The sequence below is a fragment of the Myotis nattereri genome, assembly GCF_964212035.1.
Source record: "Myotis nattereri genome assembly, chromosome: 12".
NCBI lineage: Eukaryota > Metazoa > Chordata > Mammalia > Chiroptera > Vespertilionidae > Myotis > Myotis nattereri.
In genome coordinates this window covers 78,866,380-78,888,317 of record NC_138087.1, presented here as the reverse complement: position 1 = coordinate 78,888,317, position 21,938 = coordinate 78,866,380, and the positions used below count along the sequence as shown (strand labels likewise).

Here is a 21,938-nt window from a genome sequence, read left to right as displayed (position 1 = left end):
GGGCCTGTCTTCTCAGGGCTGCAGCACCAGGGTTTGCTGTCCCAGAGAGTGTCCTTCATAAATGTGGTTGCACAGAAGATGGGTAGACGGAGGAATGGGTGGCTGAATGGATGGATGAATTGTTAGATGGGTGGAGGAATGGACAGAGAATTGGACAGATGATTGGATCAATGGGTGGACAGCTGGGTATTTCCATGCATGGATAGAAGGATGGATAATGGATGGATAAAACGGTAGATGGATGAATGGATGATGGATGGGTAGATGGATGGTGGGTGGAAGAAAGGATGGATACATGGATGAATGATGAGTGGGAAAACGAATGGATGATGGATGGAAGGAAGAAAGGATGGATGAATAGATGTATGGATGGTGAATGGATGAATTATGGATGCAAAGAACTATAGATGGATGAGTGGATAATGGATAGGTGGATGATGGGTAGAAGGAAGGAAGGAAGGAAGGGAGGATGGATGAGTAGATGGGTGGATGGTGAATGGATGGATACTGAGTAGATTTGTAGACAAATAGATGGAAAGTAATTTTTGCACAAGGACCCCTTGGTCCTAGGGCAGCTCACCATTGACCCGCAGGCCGTACTGCAGCTCCGTGCGACCCGCCACATTGGACGCCACACAGCGGTAGCTCCCAGCGTCCGAAGGTCGGGCTCTCTCAATGAGGAGAACTCTCCCGTCAGCTGACACCGTGACTCCCTTCCGAGCAGAGACGGGCTGGCGGCCCTTGAACCAGGAGATGTCTGGGGAGAGAAGAGAGACACTGGGGATCCTGCCAGCCCCTCGGACTGTGCTGTGTAATGGGCAGTGTTGCCTGAGATAGGAACAAGGGCAGAGAGGAAGCCCCAGGGGGTGGGCAGCCGAGAGCAAGGAGAGTCAAAGCCGGCCTGGCCCCCTCAGCTCCCGCTTTAGAGGAGAACCCAGAGCACCCCAACACAGCAGCCTCATAAACAGGGAGCAGTCGTATCTTTAACTCCTCGCATCCTGCCAGGGCCCGTCCAAGAACCTGACAGGGTATTTGCCCCATCGGATGGGGCGATAACCATAGGGCTCGCTACCCAGCAAAACTGGGTGGACCTGGTTCAAACGGGGGACAGGAAATGGGCCCTCCTCCTGGGCCCATACTGGCTGCCGAACACCCGCACCCAGCCCCAAGCTCCCAGCCCTTCCCTCAATTGTTAGTCTAGAGAAGGGGCCAGACAGTGACTTGGCAACTTGGTTGCCTGGCCCTCGCCCCCAGCCCCGGGGTGGCCCTGTGACGTTACAACTCCAAAGCCCTGCGGGTTTGCTTCAGACACCAGAGCACTCGCTTCTCGGCCTTCAGGCCAAGGTCAAGTGCAGACACCAGCGCAAAGGCTCTGGGCCTGGCGGTGACAGGCATATAATGGGCCCTGGATGAACAGCTGTGGGGAAGGAAGAGCGGAAAATGCAAGGAATAGGGAGAAGGACCTGCGAATGCCAGCCTGATTGTCCACAACCCGCGCGGTGCCTGGGCACCGGCAACCTCACCAGGTGGGGCCTGGGGCCGGCGGCAGGTGGCTTTCCCTCACCAGGGGGGGGCTTACCTGGAGGGGGCACGCCGGAAGCCAGGCACTCCAAGGTCACGGAGGCATTTTCCAGCACTGCCTTGTTGGCCGGGACCGGCTCAATGTTGGGGGGCACTAGGGGAGACAGGGCACGCCCTCTCTTGGTGGGTAGCTCAGATCTCAGCCATCCCAATGTCTCTCCCCAGCCTTCCTGAAAGGTTCTGGGCAACAAGAGCCCCCCAATGGCTCATGGCCTCTGACCAAGGAACCCCACTTCTGAACCACACACAGAATAAGTCTTCATTGCAATCGTACCAGGACCGCCCAGCACCCACCCCCAGGAACAGCCCACCCCAGTGGGCAGGAGGAACCCGGAGAGCCATGGCAAGTGGCAAGTGCAAGGACCTGCCCACATATGCGAGGATGTAAAGGAACCCCCAAACCGAGTAAGACAGCAAAGGTAAAGAGGGGTGCGGACAAGGGTGTCCCTTAAAAACCCCTCAGAAAGCCACCTCTGGGGGCCACAGAACGGACGTTCCTTTTTCTTTTTATAAAAAATATATTTGTGTTGATTTCAGAGAGGAAGGGAGAGGGAGAGACAGAAACACCAATGCTGTGAGAGAATCATCTATTGGCCGCCTCCCGCATGGCCTCCACTGGGGATCAAACCCGCAACCCAGGCATGTGCCCTGACCAGGAATCGAACCCTGACCTTCTGGTTCATAGGCCGACACTCAACCACCGAGCCACACCGGCCAAGTGAGCAGATGACTTTCTACTTCTAAAGTCAAGTGCATAACTAGATGTTAAACCCCATCCCGCCCCCCCCCCCCGACCCCCACAGCAGCCCCAAGGGCCCTCAAAGGGTCCCCCACCACTCGTCACCCATGTCCTCACCCAAAACCTTGAGCACCGCATCCTTTCTGCTCTCGCCGGCCAAGTTAGTGGCGACACAGGTGTAGACGCCTTCGTCCCTCAGGTCCACCTTCTCAATCTGGGGCAGGGGAGGCAGAGGTGTGTCACGGGGAGGCGGGGGTGGGGGCACGGGGTCCAGAACCAGGAGTCACTCAGAATGATGCTGGGACAGGACAAGTGGCCAGGCTGCGCTGACCCCAGGAGCAGGAGAAGGGAGGCATGGGGACGAGTTTGGCTCTGGGTGCAGTTCTGAACCACACACTTAGACTCGAGGGAATCCCCCTGATCTTGGAGACCCTCCCCTTCCCCCCAGTTTCTCCTTCTGGCAGCTGAAGCTCTGGGGACGTGGACTAGGTTAAAGGTCCCCCCCTCTTCAGTCCACTGAGAATTCCCAGCTGAATGGGTTCTTTGCTGGTCCTGCCCCCAGGCTCCCAGGGTCCTTCTGGGGCTTCCAGGGCCCCTAGAAAGTGGCTCCGCCTCCTATGCAAGGTTGCCCCGCTAGCCCGAGGGCCCCTGAAATGTACCTGCAGGTTCCCCCCCGAGGCTGCCAGGGCCACCCCATCCTTCCACCAGCGGAGGCTGGGGGTAGGCACCCCAGCCCCTGCACACCGGAGGGTCACAGGCTGCAGGAAGGGGGCTGTGACGTTCTCACCGCCGACGATGACCGCCGATGGGAACTCTGGGCAGGGGAGAGGCAGGGAGGACCAGGTCAGGGTCAGGAGGGTGCAGTGATACCCAGCCGCCCCCCTCATGCCTGGGGAATTGGGAGTGGCCTTGCAGAGCTGCCCTCTAGCCTCCCCCCACTCAAGCCCTAGACACCTGGCTTTGGGGAAGAGCGCCAGACTGGACCCAGCAGGGTGGGTCTTTCCTTTCTTTAAAAAGTCTCCCATCCACCCACCCACCCAATCATCCACCCACCCACCCATCCACCCACCTATCCACCCACCCACCCATCCACCCACCTATCCACCCACCCACCCAACCATCCACCCACCCACCCACCCACCTATCCACCCACCCACCCATCCACCCACCCACCCATCCACCCACCTATCCACCTACCCACCCATCCACCCACCCACCCATCCACCCACCTATCCACCCACCCACCCATCCACCCACGTATCCACCCACCCACCCACCCACCCATCCACCCACCTATCCACCCACCCACCCATCCACCCACCCACCCATCTACCCATCCACCCACCCACCCACCCATCCACCCACCCATCCATCTACCCATCCACCCACCTATCCATCTATCCACCCATCCACCCACCCAACCATCCACCCACCCACCCATCCACCCACCCACCCACCCACCCACCTATCCATCCATCCATCCATCCATCCATCCATCCATCCACCCACCCACCCACCCACCCATCCATCCATCCACCCACCCATCCACCCACCCACTTATCCATCCATCCATCCATCCATCATTGAGCATCTACTCTGAGCCCCGGAGTGAACTAGGCACTGGGACACCGCAAGGAATGGTGGCCACTGTGTTGTCCTCTCAGAGCTCCCAGAGCTGGGCTGAGAGGTGGCCAACCAAACAAGCACTCCCAATCCAGTGGGTGGCGAGCGACAGCCAAGAGAGGGTGGGCAGTGTGGATTAGACCACAGTGACATCAAGGAGGGCTTCTGGGAGGAAGGGATGTTTTAGGACAGACCTGAAAAATAAAGAGGTGCTAGGAGGCAAAGAAGGAGAATGTTCCGGGAACAGAAACAGCATTTGCAGGCACAGAGGTTGTATTTAAAGAGTTGAATGAAGCGCGTGGTGGTCAGTGGACAGACAGGGAAGACTGGGGAGAAAAGCGAGGGCCTGAGGACTGGACAGATGACAAGTGGGGTGGACAGCTCAGACCAGCTTCTCACGCCTCTTCTCTTTGGGGAGCTGGGAAGTACAGCCCAGCTGGACTATCTAGAGAAGACCAGCCCCCTGTCCCCCCCAGGCCCCCCGGACCGGCCAGAGGCACGGATGGCCTCGGTCCAGGCTCCCCTCCCCCGGCCTCGGGCTGCCCATGGCCGCTCACCGTGCACAGACAGCTCCACCTCGGCCCCTGCGGTGCCTGCCTCGTTGGTGGCCTGGCAGGAGAAGAGGCCCGCGTGGCCCGGCTCCACGTGGTCGATGTGCAGGGTGGTCCCCTGGGAGGCCACCTGCACCCCCACCAGCTCCTCGGCCGGGCGGCCGTTCTGCAGCCACCTAAGGCGGGTGGGAAGGGGGACGGTCAGCCTGAGGCCAGGGGAGGCAGGGCCAGCAGGACACGCAGGCAGCCCGGCAGCGTCTCCGCCTGCTCGCACGTCTCTGGCCTTTTTCTTGCCTCTGGGAAGGGGGTGCCTCTTGACCCCACCCACCTCCAAAGCATGCGTTCTCTGCCCACACCCCAGCCGCAGCCTTGGCCTTCACCCTTCCGCCCCCCACATACGCACTGGATAGTGGGCACCGGGGAGCCTGAGGCCTGGCAGGGAATCTCCAGGGGCTGTCCCACGAGGGTGGTCACCTGGCCCAAGCCTTCGGCCACCAGCAGCTGTGGGGGCACTGCAGGCCGGACCCCCCAGTGGGTGGTTAGCGCTGAGTAAATCCCTGCCTAAAGCCCTCCTAAGTCCCCTGTGCCCCCAGAACAAGGCCCAAGCCACACCCACCATTCACGTTCCCCCATAAAGGACCCCTCCTACAGGGGGCCTTCCAGGACCACTCCTGAGGCTTGCCCTATTTATTCAACGTCTGTCTCACCACCAGACCCAGGGCTCAGGAGTCCCGCCTGCCTTGCTCCCTCCTCATCTCCAACCCCACGGGCCAGCCCCGAAGCAGCCCGAGAGATGTCTGTCCAGGGGAAGGCCCCTGCCCGCCTGTCCCCAGGACCACTGCCCACAACCCCGCTTTGGGCCTTAGGGATTTCTAGGTAAACGCCCATTGACCAGAGGCAGCTCCCCGGAGGGGCTGTGGGCACTGGCACGTGGTAGGTGTGGGAGGAGGGGCCCGCAGCCCGGTGGCTCAGGCGGGACAGGTCCGGCTCACCCTGCACGTCCACGGCGTATTGCAGCACGGCCTCCCCCGCAGGGCTGCTGGCCACACAGCTGTACAGGCCTCCGGCCGCCTCCCCCAGGCTGTCCAGGCTCAGCAGGCCGCCGCCCGCCTCCAGCCACGTCCCGTTGCTCTCCGCCAGGGGCAGCCCCTCGTGGTACCAGGACAGGGTGGGGGGTGGGTAGCCTCTGGCCACGCACTCCAGGCCCAAGGGTCTGCCAGCCACCGCCTTCACCAAGTGAGGCCCTTGGCTGGCGCCCTCGATGGTGGGCGGGACTAGGGAAGAGGCAGGGGCTGCTCAGGGACGGGAGTTCCCCACCAGCCCTGGTTCAGCCCTCTGCACACCCCACATCATGGGACGAGCCTCCTCCCCCACCTGCACTGGCTGAACCCTGTGCTCAGAGATCAGCTCCTGCGGGAAGCCTGGCCCAGGCCCCTGGCTGGAGCATCCCTCCCTCCTCTGCCCCTGGGTGGCCCCTCCCCACGGCTGGCATCTTCTCTGACCCTGCTACCCCTGCGGGCTCATGAGAAGCAGAACAATGGCTTGTGTGTCTCTGGGAATGGCACACAGTAGGGCTCAGGACCCACTGCACTCAAAGCGACAGGCTCCCCGGGCTTAAGACCAAAGCCACTGTTCCTACAAGTCCCCCCTCCGGCCTGCGGGGGCAGACGGGACGACTGGGGCAGAACCCAGCCCAGACGGCCCATGATGGCCAAGGGGGCAGCTTCTCTCTTCCTCTTGGGGAAGGCCGCTGTGGTGCTGAGCCCACAGAGGCCTCGCCAGGGGACATGGAGCGACGATGGACTAGGATGTGCCTCTCAACCTTGTTTGGGTCGTAAGTCCCTATGAAAACGCACACAGGCATTCCTCAACCAATTTCCAGGAGGGGCTCAGACTCCAGAGGGAGGGTCCCCAGGCTGCATCTGGCTCACCCTCAGAGACCCCACACAGCCCAACTGTCCTTTGGGGTCCCTAGGGCTCCAGCGCCCAAGTGTCTGCATCTTTGGGGGCCAGAGCTCCTGAGCCGACTCCTCATTAGGGGCCAGGATGACCCACTGGCCTGCACCCCACCCTCCAAACCTCACCAGGCCCTGCCCAGCCCCACCCCTGCCCACCTCCACACATCTTTCCTGCGTTCTCTGCAGGGCCTCCGAGCCAGCCCCTCGAGGCGGCCATCACCAAGGTTAACCGTGCAAAGTTTATGGTCAACCCCCCCCCCCCCAGGTGTGAACTGGGGGCCATCACATCCCCAGCCCCGGGGCCCACCGCGCTCATCGGTGGGTGGAGGTCCTGCGGCTGATGGAGGAGCTGATGCTGTGAGGACCCGGGGTCTGGCTCACAGTCAGTGGTTCCCTCAGAGAAGTTAATTACTGGTAGAGGGTTCGGGTGTGGTTTCGTGAAAAGCCCTAAATCTTGAGAGGAACCCGGGGTCCTCCGCTCGGCTCTGCCTGGGCCCCGAGACAGGCCCTCTGACCCTGGCCTGTTTTTTCGCCTATAGGAGGGAAGGGAGACTGAGGGGACCCTTCTCTAGCCACTCCCTCGCCGACCTATGGAGACAGGAGGAGGCCTCCGCAGCCCAGAGTCCCTCCCTCCGCTCGCCCAGCTGACCCCGCTCACGCTGACCCCCGGCCACTCACCGTACACCTCCAGCCTGGCGGCCTTCTCCGCGACGCCCACGGGGTTGCGGGCCTGGCAGGTGTAGACGCCCGCATCCGAGCCCTGGGCCCGCCCCAGCTGCAGCTGCCGGCCGCCCCGGGTGTACACAGCCTCGGGGCTGGGGGGCAGCGGGGCCCCGTCCTTGAACCAGGTGATGTCAGGAGCAGGCACGCCGCGGGCCTCACACAGGAGCCGCACCGGGTGGCCCTCTATGACGGCCACCTCGCTTGTCTCGTTGGAGCCCCAGATGGTGGGGGGTGCTGAGGACAATGGAGGGGGTCACAGGGAGCCCCTGAGGCAGCTGGCGTCCTCCCCCCAATGCCCCCACCCCGAGTGGCTTGCACGTGCCCGTGCCCCAAGCACTGCACACGTCACAGCTTCGGCGGCAGGAGAGGGAGTCGGGGAGACAGGAGAGGTGGCACGGGGTAAGCTGACGTGGAAAGCTGCCGGCTGCACAGGAGGTGGACACGGTGGGGGGCGGGACGCCCTGGACCCCACTCTGCCTCTAACTGGCTGTGTGACCAGGTAGGTCACGGCCCCTGGCTAGGCTCAGCCTCCCCATCTGTAAAAGGAGGGGCTGGACGCAATCAGGGGTTCCCACGGGCAGGACGCGGGCCACAGCGTGAAGTGACACTGCGTCTCACAGAGCTCCTCCCAGCTGATCGCACAAAGGAGAAGGCTCCTAGCTACACTCTGGACCTTTCTAGCACTTTCCACCAGGCCCTCCACCACGGAGAGCAGACAGCACAGCGCCCTCTGCAGACAGCTGGCACCCCAGCACTTCCAGGGCCTTCCTTTCAGTGCGTTGGGTTTTGCAGCCTCCTCCCTCCCCGGAAGGCCAAGTGGGCCTGGCTTCCACTTAAAGCTGAGACAGTAAATATCTTTTTAAAGAAATTCATTCCACGTAAAGAAAGGGACTTGGTTTTTTTTAAAAAAGTTAAAGAAACGATCGCCCCGCGTGGTATCAGGTGTAGGATAGCTTGCGAAGTGGGATGGGACCACGGGGCTGGGGAACCTTGGTCCAGATTCCCTGTCCCCCTCCTCCCCAGCGTTGCTGGCCTGGGGCTCGTTCCCCAGCCTCCCGATTCTGCTCTCGCCTTCCTCTGTGCAGTGGGCAGCCCAGGGAGCCTGGCCAGCAGCCCAGGGAGGGGCAGGGCCGGGGCTGGGGCCGGGCAGGGGCCGGGCAGGGGGCGGGCGGGGGCTGGGCTCACAGTGGATTCTGAGCTGAAAGTCCTTGGCCTGCTGGCCGGCCGGGCTGATGGCCGCGCACTGGTACCGCCCCTCATCGCCCAGGTGGCTGCTGGTGATTCTGAGCAGCTGGCCGTCCTCCAGGAGCTGGACGTGCGGGTCCCCGGGAAGGACGGGCCTGGAAAGGAGGTCAGGACAGTGCGACGCGGGTCGAGGCGAGCAGGGGCGGCCGCATGGACGACAAAGAGGCTGAGAGAGTCACAGTCGCCGAAAGGTGCCAACAGGCCCAGTGCCCGGCGCCGGCGATGAGACAAAATGTGTCCGATCGGCGGGGCACTTGGGGAAGTCGGCGCTGACCCTGCCACACCGGTGAGCCCAGACTGTGCTAAGTGGGAGGAGCCGGACTGTGTAGCTGCGTGGAATGTGCAGGAAACGCAGGTGCAGCTGCAGACAGAGAGCGGGTGGGGGCTGCTGGGGTGGTTGTGGGTGGGGGCTGCTGGGGTGGTTGCGGGTGGGGGCTGCTGGGGTGGTTGCGGGTGGGGGCTGCTGGGGTGGTTGCGGGTGGGGGCTGCTGGGGTGGTTGCGGGTGGGGGCTGCTGGGGTGGTTGCGGGTGGGGGCTGCTGGGGTGGTTGCGGGTGGGGGCTGCTGGGGTGGTTGCGGGTGGGGGCTGCTGGGGTGGTTGTGGGTGGGGGCTGCTGGGGTGGTTGCGGGTGGGGGCTGCTGGGGTGGTTGCGGGTGGGGGCTGCTGGGGTGGTTGCGGGTGGGGGCTGCTGGGGTGGTTGCGGGTGGGGATTTCTGGGGTGGTTCTGGGTGGGGATTTCTGGGGTGGTTCTGGGTGGGGGCTGGTGGGGTGGTTGCGGGTGGGGGCTTCTGGGGTGGTTGCGGGTGGGGGCTGCTGGGGTGGTTGCGGGTGGGGGCTGCTGGGGTGGTTGTGGGTGGGGGCTTCTGGGGTGGTTGCGGGTGGGGGCTGCTGGGGTGGTTGTGGGTGGGGATTTCTGGGGTGGTTGCGGGTGGGGGCTGCTGGGGTGGTTGTGGGTGGGGGCTTCTGGGGTGGTTGCGGGTGGGGGCTGCTGGGGTGGTTGCGGGTGGGGGCTGCTGGGGTGGTTGCAGGTGGGGGTTTCTGGGGTGGTTGCGGGTGGGGGCTGCTGGGGTGGTTGCGGGTGGGGGTTTCTGGGGTGGTTGCGGGTGGGGGCTGCTGGGGTGGTTGCAGGTGGGGGCTGCTGGGGTGGTTGTGGGTGGGGGTTTCTGGGGTGGTTGAGGGTGGGGGCTGCTGGGGTGGTTGCGGGTGGGGATTTCTGGGGTGGTTGCGGGTGGGGGCTGGTGGGGTGGTTGCAGGTGGGGATTTCTGGGGTGGTTGTGGGTGGGGGCTGCTGGGGTGGTTGCGGGTGGGGGCTGGTGGGGTGGTTGCAGGTGGGGATTTCTGGGGTGTTTGCGGGTGGGGGCTGCTGGGGTGGTTGCAGGTGGGGATTTCTGGGGTGGTTGAGGGTGGGGGCTGCTGGGGTGGTTGCGGGTGGGGGTTTCTGGGGTGGTTGCGGGTGGGGGCTGCTGGGGTGGTTGTGGGTGGGGATTTCTGGGGTGGTTGAGGGTGGGGGCTGCTGGGGTGGTTGCGGGTGGGGGCTGTGGGGTGGTTGCGGTTGGGGATTTCTGGGGTGGTTGTGGGTGGGGGCTGCTGGGTGGGGGAGTGGCTGCCAATGGGCATGGGTCTCCTGGGGAGATGAAATGTTCTGGAACTAGGCAGAGTGCAACACCGTGGATGTGCCAAATGCCACTGAACTGTGGGCGTTAGGTGGTTGATGTCAGGTTATGTGGATTCCCCCTCACCCCAAAAACATTTAAAAAAAAAAAAAAAAGGAAGGCTGAGTGATGAGAAAACCCTGCTGGGTGAGAGTGGGGTCTCACCTGGGTGACCCCAGGCTGGGGTGGGAGGTGCCCACGCTGCCCTCTGCCTGGGCCCTGGTGGCACGTGCGATGCCTGTCAAGCGCCCCCCCCCAAGTTCAACCTCCCCAGAGCCCCCCATCCTCCGGCCCAGGCATGGGCACCACCCCGGGCTGTCCGCTAGGCGGGCCACTCACTGTCTGTCCTTGGTCCACTCCACCTGGGGCGTAGGGACCCCCGAGGTCCGGCACTCCAGCTCCACCTGCGCGCCAGCCAGGCCCAGCACCTCCTGGGCAGCCCCGGCTCCAAGCACAGAAGGTGGGACTGAGGACAAGAAGGGCAGGGGGTGGAACGGCTCCAGCCTGCAGCCCCGCCCACCGAGGGCCCTGGCCATGCAGGTCCCCCTCCTGGTGCGCCCTTCCCTCCACGTCCTGCCTGGGAGCCCCCACGGTGCTCCCTCACAGCCTGCACTACTCACGTGACAGCAGTGGCTGCTTGGCCAGTCACGTGACTGTCGAATGTCTGCCCTGAGCTGTGCGAGGAGCTGGGCGGTGTGGGCCCCTCTGTGCCCCTGCTCTCAGCACACACAGCGCCCCCTTCCCCTGCCCGCCTCACAGGGGAGGGGCTCAGGCCTCACTCACTGAGCACGAGAAGCTCGAAGTCCCGCTGGGCGGTGCCCGCCGCGTTCTCCGCCCGGCAGGAGTAGAGGCCAGAATCGCCCGCCTGGATCCTGGGGAGGTGGAGGGCCCGGGCCTCGGTCAGGAGGCGGTGGCTGTCCCCCTCGGGGATCTGGGCAGAGAGGTCAGAGGGAGCTGGTGACGGGGTACCAGACCATTGGCAATAAGAGAACGAAGGTCCACAGAGCTGGCTGGTGACAGGAACCTGTGGCTTCTAACTCCTAGAGCAGTGCCGCGCCCCCGCCACCATGCAGCCCTCCAGGCTTCACTGTGAGACCTCAGTCCTCCCCTGCCCCGAGCCCCAGTGCATCCCTAAAGAAACCTGTCACATCTCCCTGCCATAACCGGTCAGGAAAACCCGTACCCCGGCCAAACCCACCCTCCCCGGGCCGCCCCAGGGGACACCCACCAGCTGCCCATCCTTGAACCACGTGATCTCAGGGGCTGGGAAGCCGTTGGCATCACACTCCAGCGTCAGGGCCTGCCCGGCCATGCCCGACACGTTGGCCCTGCGTCCGTCCTCCCGGATGCTGGGGGGCACTGGGCACAAGGAGAGGTAGAGGAGCCTCCCTCCCCTGGACAGGCAGCCCCCGAGTCTGGGGTCCCCGGCTGTGCCCAGCCAGTGGCGCCCTCTCTGACACTCCGCTTTGCAAGATGCTGGAGGGCCGACCCAGCCAGGTCTACACTCAACCCATCGTCAGGGTCCCCTGCGAGGGCCCCGAGCTGCAGTCTCCTCGGTCGGTCTTTGTGACAAACTTCCAGGCAAGTCCTCACAGGGCGAGCTGGGGGGCTGGTCACAGGGGGGCCGAAGGAGGCCCATGAGGAGCCTTAAAACGCCCCCCGCCTCCAGGATGGCCACATTGAGGGAAAGGGCTCTTTCCTCTGCACACAGCACCCGGGGGGAGCGGGGAACTCGAGGGGGTGCAGGTCTCGTGGAGGCGGCCATCGGTGCTCACCTTAAAGGAAGGCACCCCCTAGACCACTTCCCAGCCGCGGATGGCGCTCGGGGATCGCCCCTCACACGCCTGGGGGGCTCTTGGGGGAAGGGGTGCCATGCCACCCGCCGCTGTCCCGCTACCCTCAGCCTCCCACCCCGGCCCCTGCGGGGAGCTCTGCCCCCGCGGAGGTGGGTGCCCGCCGCCCTCAGCCTCCCACCCCGGCCCCTGCGGGGAGCTCTGCCCCCGCGGAGGTGGTACCCGCCGCCCCGCGGCCATGCTCACCGAGCACCACCAGCTTGGCCCTCCAGGACGCGGCGCCCGCCTCGTTGCTGGCCTGGCACTCGTAGTCTCCGCCGTCGCTGGGGGAGACCGAGGCCAGGAACAGGGAGCCTCCGTCCAGCACCGCCAGGCCCGGCCGGCCGCGCAGGGGCTCCGAGGACGGGCCCTTCCGCCACGTGACCTGCGGCTGGGGTGTCCCTGGCCGGGGGTGGGGGGGGTGGGGGGGGTCAGCAGCATGAACACCTGCCTCTCCCCCTCCACACCCACCCCCCGCCCCAGCTGCATGGCCACACCCTCCACGGCAGAGCTCCCTGTCCCCTCCGAGCCCCGCCTCGCCGGGACCGCACCCACCGCGCCCGCGTCCCTGCCCTGCCCTGCGTTCCGTTTGCCACCACCTCCCACTTCCTCCGGGACATCGGTCCCCCCCTTAGGTTTCTTTGTCTACTGTCTGCCTCCCGACAGGGGCCGGGTCTTTGCTTTGTTCCCTGCGGCTCCCCAGAGGCAGGCCCAGTGCCTGGCACACAGTAGGTGCTGTGGAGGAGGGGGAGCCTCTAGGGGCCGCTCTCCCAAACTCACCAGTCAGCACCCTGGGCACCTCGGTCCCCCATCGTCCTCCGCCACCACTGGTCAGCGGGACTGGCGGTCACTGCTGACACTGATCGTCAACAGCCCGCGCTTCACCTGCCACCTCCCTGGCAGCGGGCGCCCTTGCGACACACCCCCTCCGTCTCTCTTAGAGGAAGGGCCATGGGAGGGAGGGAGGGGTGGGCCACCCCTTTGGGTGGGCGTGGGGCAGGACCAAAGTGCCCTCCGTGTCATCTCTCAGGAGCATCCCTGCCCCACTCCACTCCACGCTGCTGCTCCTCAAAGCCGGGTCCCTGCGGCTGCCTGGGGCAAAGGGAGGGCCCGCGGCCGCCCTCTGCGCACCTTCAGGCGAGCTAACCCCACCCAGGGCTCTGATTCCTGGTGGAATCGCTGAGGTTTCCTGTCAGAGGGTCCCACTGCTCAGGGCCTGCCCTCTCCTGTGGGGACATGTGCACGAACACACGCAGCACAACACAGGCCCCGCCACACGCCACACGCCACACACCACACGCCACATGCCACGCCATACCACACACCACACGCCACACACCACACGCCACACACCACACACCCCTCTCGGCACCTTCAGCTTCTCCGACAGCCGCCCCTGCTGCTCCCGCCTTCCCACCCACCACTGCAGAGGACCAGGACTTCAGAGCTGCTGCCTGGAGGGGCAGTGGGCTTTGAACCCTGGAACTTTTCCTCCATTAATTAAGATACTTATTTTTCTTTTTTATTCCAGGTGGACAGAGGCTAGAGGATCCACTGGGCGCACAGAAAGGCAGCCCTGCTAGCTGGCGGTAGGGAGGTTAGAGGGGGAGGGGAGGGTGGGGAGGAAGTGCCCAAACTGGAGCTTTAATGCAAAAATAAAATAAAGTCTAACCCGCCAGAGCTCTAACACAGAACTGCACTGCAGGCGAAGATGCCAGGGCGCTCAGAGCTGCCCCCCACCTCCCCGCTCCCACTTACAGGGGCCAGCACCCCCATGCGCCCAAGGGGGAGGCGAAGGTGCCACCCACCGCAGCTACCAGCGCTCCCTTAGCTTCCGAGCCCTCCAGCCCACAGTCACAGGGCTGGTGACCGCCAGAGCCCAGCACTGCCCACCAGGCAGCCGCCCGCGTGTAAAGGGGGCAGCCAGGGGGGCAGGTGCCGGCCAGGGCGGGGCAGTGTTTACCAGAGGGGCTTCCGTTATGCTGATGCGGCCGAAGTCCAGCCCAGAGGACAGGGCCCTGGCTGTGGGCAGCCGGGAGGCACCCAGCACAGGAAGCGGGGCTGGGTGGGTGGGTCCCACCTCCAGAGAGCGCAGAGCGGCTGCTATTACCAGAGACCGACACAAGGTGGCGCCATGGTCAAGGGCAGGGCCACTGGGTCCCTGCAGGTGGGCAGCTCTGCAGACAGGACCCCACAGGTCCCACGGGGTGCCTGCCTCCTGCCGGCCTCCCCCTCAGCCCTGGTCCAGAGACTACCCTGGGCCCTGTGGTTGGAGGAAGCACAGCTGAGACCAGAACCAGCCCCCGGCTCCCGCCAGGCCTTCAGTAAGCTGCCACCTGCCCCCCGGACACCCCGACACCAGCCTTCCTGAGAGCGCCATCCACCCACAGGGCCAACAGCGTGTCCTCTCGGGTCCCAGAAGGGCCCAAAGCCAAGAGCAGCATCTCGGCGGGCGTGGATCTGCCCGTGTGGCAGGGTGAAGCATTCATTCACTCACATTCGTTTCCTCCACACTTTCCCTCAGGCCCCTGCTATGTGCCAGGCACGGTGCCGGGACCTAAAACTCAGGCTGCCTCACTGGGCCCTCCCAGCAGCAGCCCTGCGTGAAGGGGCGGGCATGGCCCCATTCTACAGACTAGAAACCGAGGCTCAGGAAGGAGGCGTCCACTGCCCCCGCGCACACAGCCGGGATGGTTCAACGTGGGGCAGGTGGCCACAGAGTGGCTGTCACTTCCCACACAGCTGCCGCCCCAAAGGGGGTCTCGGGGGGGCTGATTTGCTCAGGACTGTGAGTCCATCCTCTGTGAGGAAGTCGGGGGCCTGGGGAGAGGCAGGGCCACCAAGCCCTGATCCACAAGGACCTTGGGCCTTCCTCAGCCCCAGCTGCTACAATCCCCAGGTGCAGAGGGGCCGGGGCTTAACTGGGCAGGGGCTGGGTCACACCACACCACACCGTGTGAGCCGCCGTCTGGCTGAGCGACCTCAGGCAGCTGCCTCACCTCTCTAGGCCTGAACGAGCTAATGCTAATCCCATCCTATCAGGTGTGGGTGGGATGAAATGCCTGGCGTGGCCCTGGCTAGAAGTGAGGCTGCCATACCCCCCATAACCCATGGCACTGCCCACAGCGTGTGACCCAGGGCACTGGAGTGTGGAGGGAAGCCCCTCCCAGCGGGGCCCACCCTGGCCCAGCCTCACCTCTGGCAGGGCACGGCAGGCTGGCGTTCTCTCCTGCCACTCTCTCCAGCAGCCCGCTGGTCTCATCGGCTCCCCAGTGCGGTGGCTCTGGTGGGAGGTGATGTGGCCACGCTCACTCCCCCGGCCCAAAGCTTGGTCCAGGGCCATTGGGGAGGGCGCCCCCCTCCAGAGCCCCAGCGGGACATAAGGGGGTGCAAGCCCTGTGCTGCAGCCCTCAGCCTCAGGGTGAGGGAGTCAGGGCCGTGGTGCTGGCTGGCCCCCCACAGGGTGGCCTACGGAGAAGCCACCAGGGCCACACAGGGCCCCCCGAGGGCTGGAGAGGCGGGGCTTCCCCTGCAGCTGCGCTTTCCAGGTTTGTTTAAATTCACAGCAGCACTGGCCCAGATCTTCCCATGCACCCGGGGCTTTGCACATTCCCTCGCTGACCCCTCACGTATTACCAAACCCATTTCACAGGTGAGGAAACTGAGGTCAGAGAGTGTAAATGACTGGCCTAGAGTTGTCCAGCTGGTAAGTGGAGGGGGCTGGACTGGGGCCCCGGCCCTGCTCATCCATCACTTCCCCAGTGGACAGAGTACCCACGGGGCTGACAAAGGCTCTACAACGGGGCTTGGGGAGGGAGGAAGGCAGGCCTTGAGCCCAGAAGAGCAGACAAGCATCTCGGAAGGCCAGGCTGCTGTTGGGAAGGTGGGGAGAGGTGAGATGTGGGGTTCGGGGACTCACCCAGCACCCTGAGCTCCAGCTCCCAGGTGTCTACCCCGGCGCTGTTGGCAGCCTCGCAGCGGTACATGCCGGCGTCAGAAGTTCGGATGGCTGCAAAATGGACGGAGCCCTCTGGCCCCCCACCCCGCAGGGCCTCCCCATCCTTGGACCAGTTCAGCCTGGGCTCTGGGGTGCCCTCGGCCACGCAGTTCAGGTCCACAGCTTCACCTGCCAGGACCTTCAGGACCCGTGGACCTGGCTGCACCTGAGGGGGGACTGACAGGGACATGGGGAGGGGTTCAAGGCGGGGGCCCTGTGGGGAGTCACAGAGGCCAGATCCATGGAGAGGGCTCCCCCAACCCCTTCCACCCTCCCACCCCCCTTCAATGCTCCCCACTCCTCATTCCCCCAACCCTCACCCCTCCCCTCAGCCCCACCCCAGACCCAAGTGCACCCAACATCATTCGAAAACCAACAGCTGGGAAATACGGGGTGTCCCCCCAAAATGTATATACACTTAGCATCAGATAGCTCAATTGATGCTTCTTTCTTTTCAGATCTAACCCACTGGAATGTATAATCAAAGTGTGTATACCTTTTTGGGGGACACCCCACATAATAGTGCCGGATGGGGAAACTGAGGCTGGGGCCAGAGGGACTGACTCTGGGTGGACGGCAAGGTTGGGAGGCAGCACACACAGAGGGGAAGGTTCAAATCCCAGCTCTGTCCTCGCAGCCACAGGACCCTGCACGGCTGGGCCGGAGCCTCCGTGCCCCTCCTCACAGCCGCCCGGGATCGAAACAGCTGCTCGGCCTGGCCTGTCCTGGCGGGCACTCCCCCCCGCTCATCTCCATCCTCCTGCCCTGAGCTCAGGAGGCTGCCGGTGCTCACCTCCTTCCCAGAAGTATTCTCGGGGCGTCCCCCCTCCCTCTCCTGTGGGCCTTCCCAGGGGCAGGTAAGCTGCTCCCATCTGCAGAGTCACCCACACCCGCAGCTGGAGCGGTCCCAGCCCCGGGTCTGTGTGACCAGGAGCCCAGGCAGCCTCCTGGGGGTTTGGCCCTGGGTCCGGGAAAACACATGGACTCCACGGGCCCCCCTGCTCTGGGTGCTGAGCGGACGCCTGGGACTGTTCTGGGCCCTCGGGGGAAGGTGAGGAACAGCCACTCCCTCCCAGCTTTGGAGGAAGAGCCGAGAAAGGACCGTTACATGGGAACCTGGCCCCTGGGCACAGATCAGCCCCTGGGCCAGGGCACCAGGGGGTACCTGCCCCGTCCACGCCACCCCCACTTGCTGAAAACAGTCACAGCTTCCGCTCTGCTGAGTGCCTGATGCCCTCGGTACCCCTCTGACAACTCCGGGATTTCACAGGAAACGAAGGCCAGAGAGGCCGAGCTGCGGCTTAAGGTCACACAGCCAGGGGGCGGCAGAGTCAGGATTTAACCCGCCCTGCTCCTCACCCTGCCCCCTGCTGCTGCCCCTCTCGTGGGCCCGAAACCTCGGCAAACCTTTGAGTCCCTTCTCTCTCTGAGCCTCAGCCTGCCCACCTGTGAAATGGGCAGTTAGCTTAGATCAGGGGTCGGCTTTTTCTGTTAAGGGCCAAACACTCAATATTTTAGGCTTTGTAGACCAGACGGTCCGTCTCAACTGCTCAGCTCTGCCGTTACGGCGCGAGAGCAGCCGCAGACCAGACGTAAAGGGACTGCAGGCTGCACGCCACTAAAACGTGCATCTACGGCCTGAAACTTGAATGTCATACAGTGTCCACACGTCACAGAACATCACCCTTCCCCCACGCCTTTCCAAATGGAGACACCCTTCTCCGCCCGCCCGTGGCCAGATGCAAACAGCAGGCGGGCTGGGCGTGGCCCGAGGGCCTTGGTTGACTGACCCCCGATTCCTGGGGGCTCTTGGAGATGACAAGCTCCCTGCCTCTTTGGCGGAATGACTTCACCGCCGGCTTCTGTGAAGGGGACCCAGGCCCCCCCGATGGGCTGGGACCAGAACCCTCTGTGGGTCCCTCCCCAAGTCCCCACTGCTGGGCCCTGCCCCCTGCGCTCAGCAACCAAGGGTACAGGAGAGGGGGTGGGAGAGGTACAGGAGGGAGTGGGAGGGGTACAGGAGAGGGGGTAAGAGGGGTACAGGAGGGGGTGGGAGGGGTACAGGAGAGGGGGTGGAAGGAGACGTGGCTTGAGACGGGCAGGAAGTAGGGGTAATGGGGAAGCTGGAGGCTGCCCTGAGGAGGTGACAGAGCTGGCACAGGGAGCTGGGGGAGGGGCACTGAGCAGGCCTGAGAAGTCAGGGCAGAACCATGGGTCTGACAGGAGCCACCAGCCCGGCCTACCTTGCACCCCAAGGACGTAGTGCCGAGCGGCAGACCCTGCGGGGTTACTGGCTCTGCACTGGTAGAGACCGCTGTCACCCGCCTGGGCCTGGGCCAGACGCAGGGAGCCCGACGGGAGGAGGCGATGCCTGCAGGAGTGAGGGGCACCGGTGAGACCCCAACCAACCTCAGGCCTTGGACCCAACTCAAAGCAGCCACCGTCCCCAGGAAGCCTGCGAGGACGAAAGCAGTGCCAGCACCCACCCTCCCCGGCTCCCCCTGCCCCCCTGCCCCCCCTCCACTTCCCTGAACTGCCAGCCAGGCCAGGTCTCGCCCCACCGGTGAAACAGAGAGCACCGAATTAGGAGGCTGCCAGCTTGGGTTCAAGTCCAAACTCTGAACCTTTCCTAGCTGGATGAAGGAAGTCCCTTTGCCTCTTTGAGCCTCCACTTCCTCATCTGTAGAATGGGCAGCTAAGAGGGACTGGGGCTGGGGAACCGACCCTGCGTTGGCTCGACCCCGGGCCGCACCGGCTCGCGGCTGGACCCCTGCTGACTCCCCTCCTCTAACGCACACACGTGCCACCCCTCGACCCTCCCCTGAGTGGGGGCGGGGGTGGGGGGAAGAGGCTGCATTTAGAGGCCCTTCCCATGGCTTTGGGGGAGCATCTGCCAGCCGGGGGCCTCTGCGGCGAAGTGCAGGGTGCTCTGCAGTTCTACTGCCCAGCACTGTGCTGGGCCTGAGGAGGAAGCTGTGTGGCCCCGTCTCTGCCCTCCCCCATCCCGCCCACCTTGCTGAGGTCACCTAGTCCCACCCCACAGGGTCCGGGACCCCCAGCCAGGCTCATGCAGACATGATGTCACCATATGTGCTGGCTCCTCACGGCCCCTACCCCCATAAGCAGAGAGGGCAGCTGTGGCCACTGGCTGTGGCCAGCAAGGGGGTGGGGACTCCACGGGCCAATGGCCCAGCCTGTGCTCACCAGGCTACAGCTGGGCTCTAGAGCCCACGTTTCTGGGTCCCACTCCCCTTTCTCAGCTTTCTCCACGGCAAAATGGGGTGACGGCCATCCTGTCTCCCAGGCAGCTGCAGGCGAAGTGCTGGGCGTGCGCTTCTCCAACAGGTCGCTGCTGCTGCTGCTGCTGCGGTTCACTCTGCATGGCCCGGGCTGCCAGCTCTGCCCTGCTGGGCCCCTGTACCCCCATCTGTAAAGCGAGGCAACGGCCCCCGGTCCAGCTGCCCCCTCCCCCGGTGTGTCTGGGGCACCCAGCAGGCACTTGGGCACCCAGCAGGCACTTGGGCAAGTCCTCCGAGGACGACTGTACATGATTCGTTGGGTGGTGGACTCGAGATTCCCGGCACTGGACCGGGCCACCCTGTCCTGCTATGGGCTTCCTACGCTACGTTGGGCAAGTCACTTAACCTCTCTGTGCCGCAGTTATCTCATTTTGGAAAACAGAGACGACAGTAGTGTTTGTATCCCACACAGAATTGTCCAGACAACGAATGACCTAATTCACAGCCCAGTGCCTGGAACAGACTAGGACGCCACAGAGGTCAGCTGTTACCATGGTGACAACAGTGCATCCATAAACAATCCACAGTGCGGTTTGTATTGTTTAAGACACATAATGGCATCATGTGTATGTGCGTAGGGCTACCCCATTCATTTTTCACTGTTATATAGTATTCCCTGGTGTGATCAGGCCACAGGTGCTTAATTTATTCCCCGTTGGGTGGACGTTTAAACACTTATATATTTTTCTTTCCTTCCTTTCTTTCCCTCCCGTCTTTCTCCTCTTGCTCTTTCACCGCCAGAGCTCTCTGCACAGAGCCGTCTGGTATGTCCCCCACACACAGAGCCGTATGGTGTCCCCCACGCACAGAGCTGCATGGTGTGTCCCCCACGCACAGAGCCGTCTGGTGTCCCCCACGCACAGAGCTGCATGGTGTGTCCCCCAAACACAGAGCCGTCTGGTATGTCCCCCACGCACAGAGCCGTCTGGTATGTCCCCCACGCACAGAGCCGTCTGGTATGTCCCCCACACACAGAGCCATATGGTGTCCCCCACGCACAGAGCTGTATGGTGTCCCCCACACACAGAGCCGTCTGGTGTCCCCCACGCACAGAGCTGCATGGTATGTCCCCCACGCACAGAGCCGTCTGGTGTCCCCCACGCACAGAGCCGTCTGGTGTCCCCCACGCAGAGCTGTATGGTGTCCCCCACGCACAGAGCTGTATGGTGTCCCCCACGCACAGAGCTGTATGGTGTTCCCCCCACACAGAGCCGTCTGGTGTCCCCCACGCACAGAGCCGTCTGGTGTCCCCCACGCAGAGCTGTATGGTGTCCCCCACGCACAGAGCTGTATGGTGTCCCCCACGCACAGAGCTGTATGGTGTCCCCCACGCACAGAGCCGTATGGTGTTCCCCCCACACAGAGCCGTATGGTGTCCCCCACGCACAGAGCTGTCTGGTATCCCCAACACACAGAGCTGTCTGGTATCCCCCACACACAGAGGCGTCTGGTGTCCCCCACACACAGGAGCAGGACTCCTAGGCCACAGACCTGAACACCATCAGCTCTTCCAGGTGGAGACCATCACTCACACCTGTAGGCCAGGGCGTCTCACCTGAATCTCCTAGCTGTGCCCGGCGCTGTGGTTCAGTGGTTGACTCTCAAACTATGAACCAGGAGGAGGTCACGTAGGGGCACATGCCCGGATTGTGGGCTCGATCCCCAGTAGCAGCACTGAAGGAGGCGGCCAATTGATGTCTCTCTCATCACTGATGTTTCTATCTCTCTCTGCCTCTCCCTTCCTCTCTGAAATCAATAATATATATATATACACATATATATATATACTTTTAAAAAAGAATCTCCTAGCTATCTGCGAAACGTGCAGATTCCCAGGCCCCGGGTGGCTCTGAGACAGATGTCAGGGGACCGTCCACTGGGAACATTGACAGGAAGTGCCCCGTCCTGAGAAGGGGCACGGCAGAGCTGATGGGAGCCGGGCTGTGACGGCAAGTGGCCCCGGCATGGCCCACCCTTGTGCCTCTTGCAGGCTGACCTTGGGCCAAGCACTTCATCTCCCCAGCCTCGGCGTCCCCATCGGGAGTCACAGGAGAGGGTGAGCACCGAGTGACCTGATGCCGGCAAAGCCCACGGTGCCGGGACATAGTAAGTGCTCAGGGAACAGCCCTGCTGTCAGCAAGAGCCCCGCCCACCCTGCCTGGGCCCTGCCCGTCTCCCACAAGCCGGGCAGCCCTGAGCAGGTCCACCGTGAGGGAAGAGGCCACACGGGCCGTATTTGTCCCGGTGATGGGCGAACCTCCCCCCTGCATGGCACCCTCTCCCCTTGGCTTTTCTCATCTCATTTTTTCCTTTTATAAGTAGATTAATGTTGACATCCCCAAGCAAAGGCCGAGTCAGTTGGAGGCTGAAACCTGCACACTCCATCCACTCAGGGCAGGGATGCGGTTTCCTCCAGAACTTCTCAGAGAACCTCAGCTGGAGAAGCAGGGCCAGCATAGGTCAGTGGAAAGAGGTCGGGGCTGGGAGCCAGGGTTCTGGATCTGAGGTCCAGTGTTTGCTAAAGACACGCTGTGCAACCTCAGACAGAGCGGTCAACATCTCTGAACCCCAAGGACTTCATATTCAAAAAGGCAGCTCCGGACTCCTTTATCTCAGAGGTCGCCTTCTGGGACTCAAAAGACCACAGAACCCCTTGCTTCCTCCCTCACCAAGCCCTGAAAGCAGCGGTTCTCAACCTGTGGGCCGCGACCCCTTTGGGGGTCGCCTAAGACCATCAG

General features: G+C 63.5%; 1 protein-coding gene across 1 annotated transcript in view; it reads right to left on the bottom strand.

Annotated features, from left to right (window-relative positions):
- HMCN2 (hemicentin 2) overlaps window positions 1-21,938 on the bottom strand; it is a gene marked incomplete at its 5' end in the record, with an annotated part of 137,643 nt that overhangs the window by 58,527 nt on the left and 57,178 nt on the right. Inside the window, 16 exons of the mRNA XM_081102896.1 lie at window positions 581-757; window positions 1,580-1,675; window positions 2,438-2,534; window positions 2,980-3,134; window positions 4,501-4,670; window positions 4,898-5,006; window positions 5,487-5,768; window positions 7,131-7,409; window positions 8,361-8,515; window positions 10,412-10,538; window positions 10,856-11,003; window positions 11,301-11,431; window positions 12,112-12,306; window positions 15,101-15,187; window positions 15,824-16,078; window positions 18,145-18,272. Of these exons, the coding sequence (XP_080959022.1) occupies window positions 581-757; window positions 1,580-1,675; window positions 2,438-2,534; window positions 2,980-3,134; window positions 4,501-4,670; window positions 4,898-5,006; window positions 5,487-5,768; window positions 7,131-7,409; window positions 8,361-8,515; window positions 10,412-10,538; window positions 10,856-11,003; window positions 11,301-11,431; window positions 12,112-12,306; window positions 15,101-15,187; window positions 15,824-16,078; window positions 18,145-18,272 (2,591 nt within the window). The remainder of the gene's footprint in view (window positions 1-580; window positions 758-1,579; window positions 1,676-2,437; window positions 2,535-2,979; window positions 3,135-4,500; window positions 4,671-4,897; window positions 5,007-5,486; window positions 5,769-7,130; window positions 7,410-8,360; window positions 8,516-10,411; window positions 10,539-10,855; window positions 11,004-11,300; window positions 11,432-12,111; window positions 12,307-15,100; window positions 15,188-15,823; window positions 16,079-18,144; window positions 18,273-21,938) is intronic.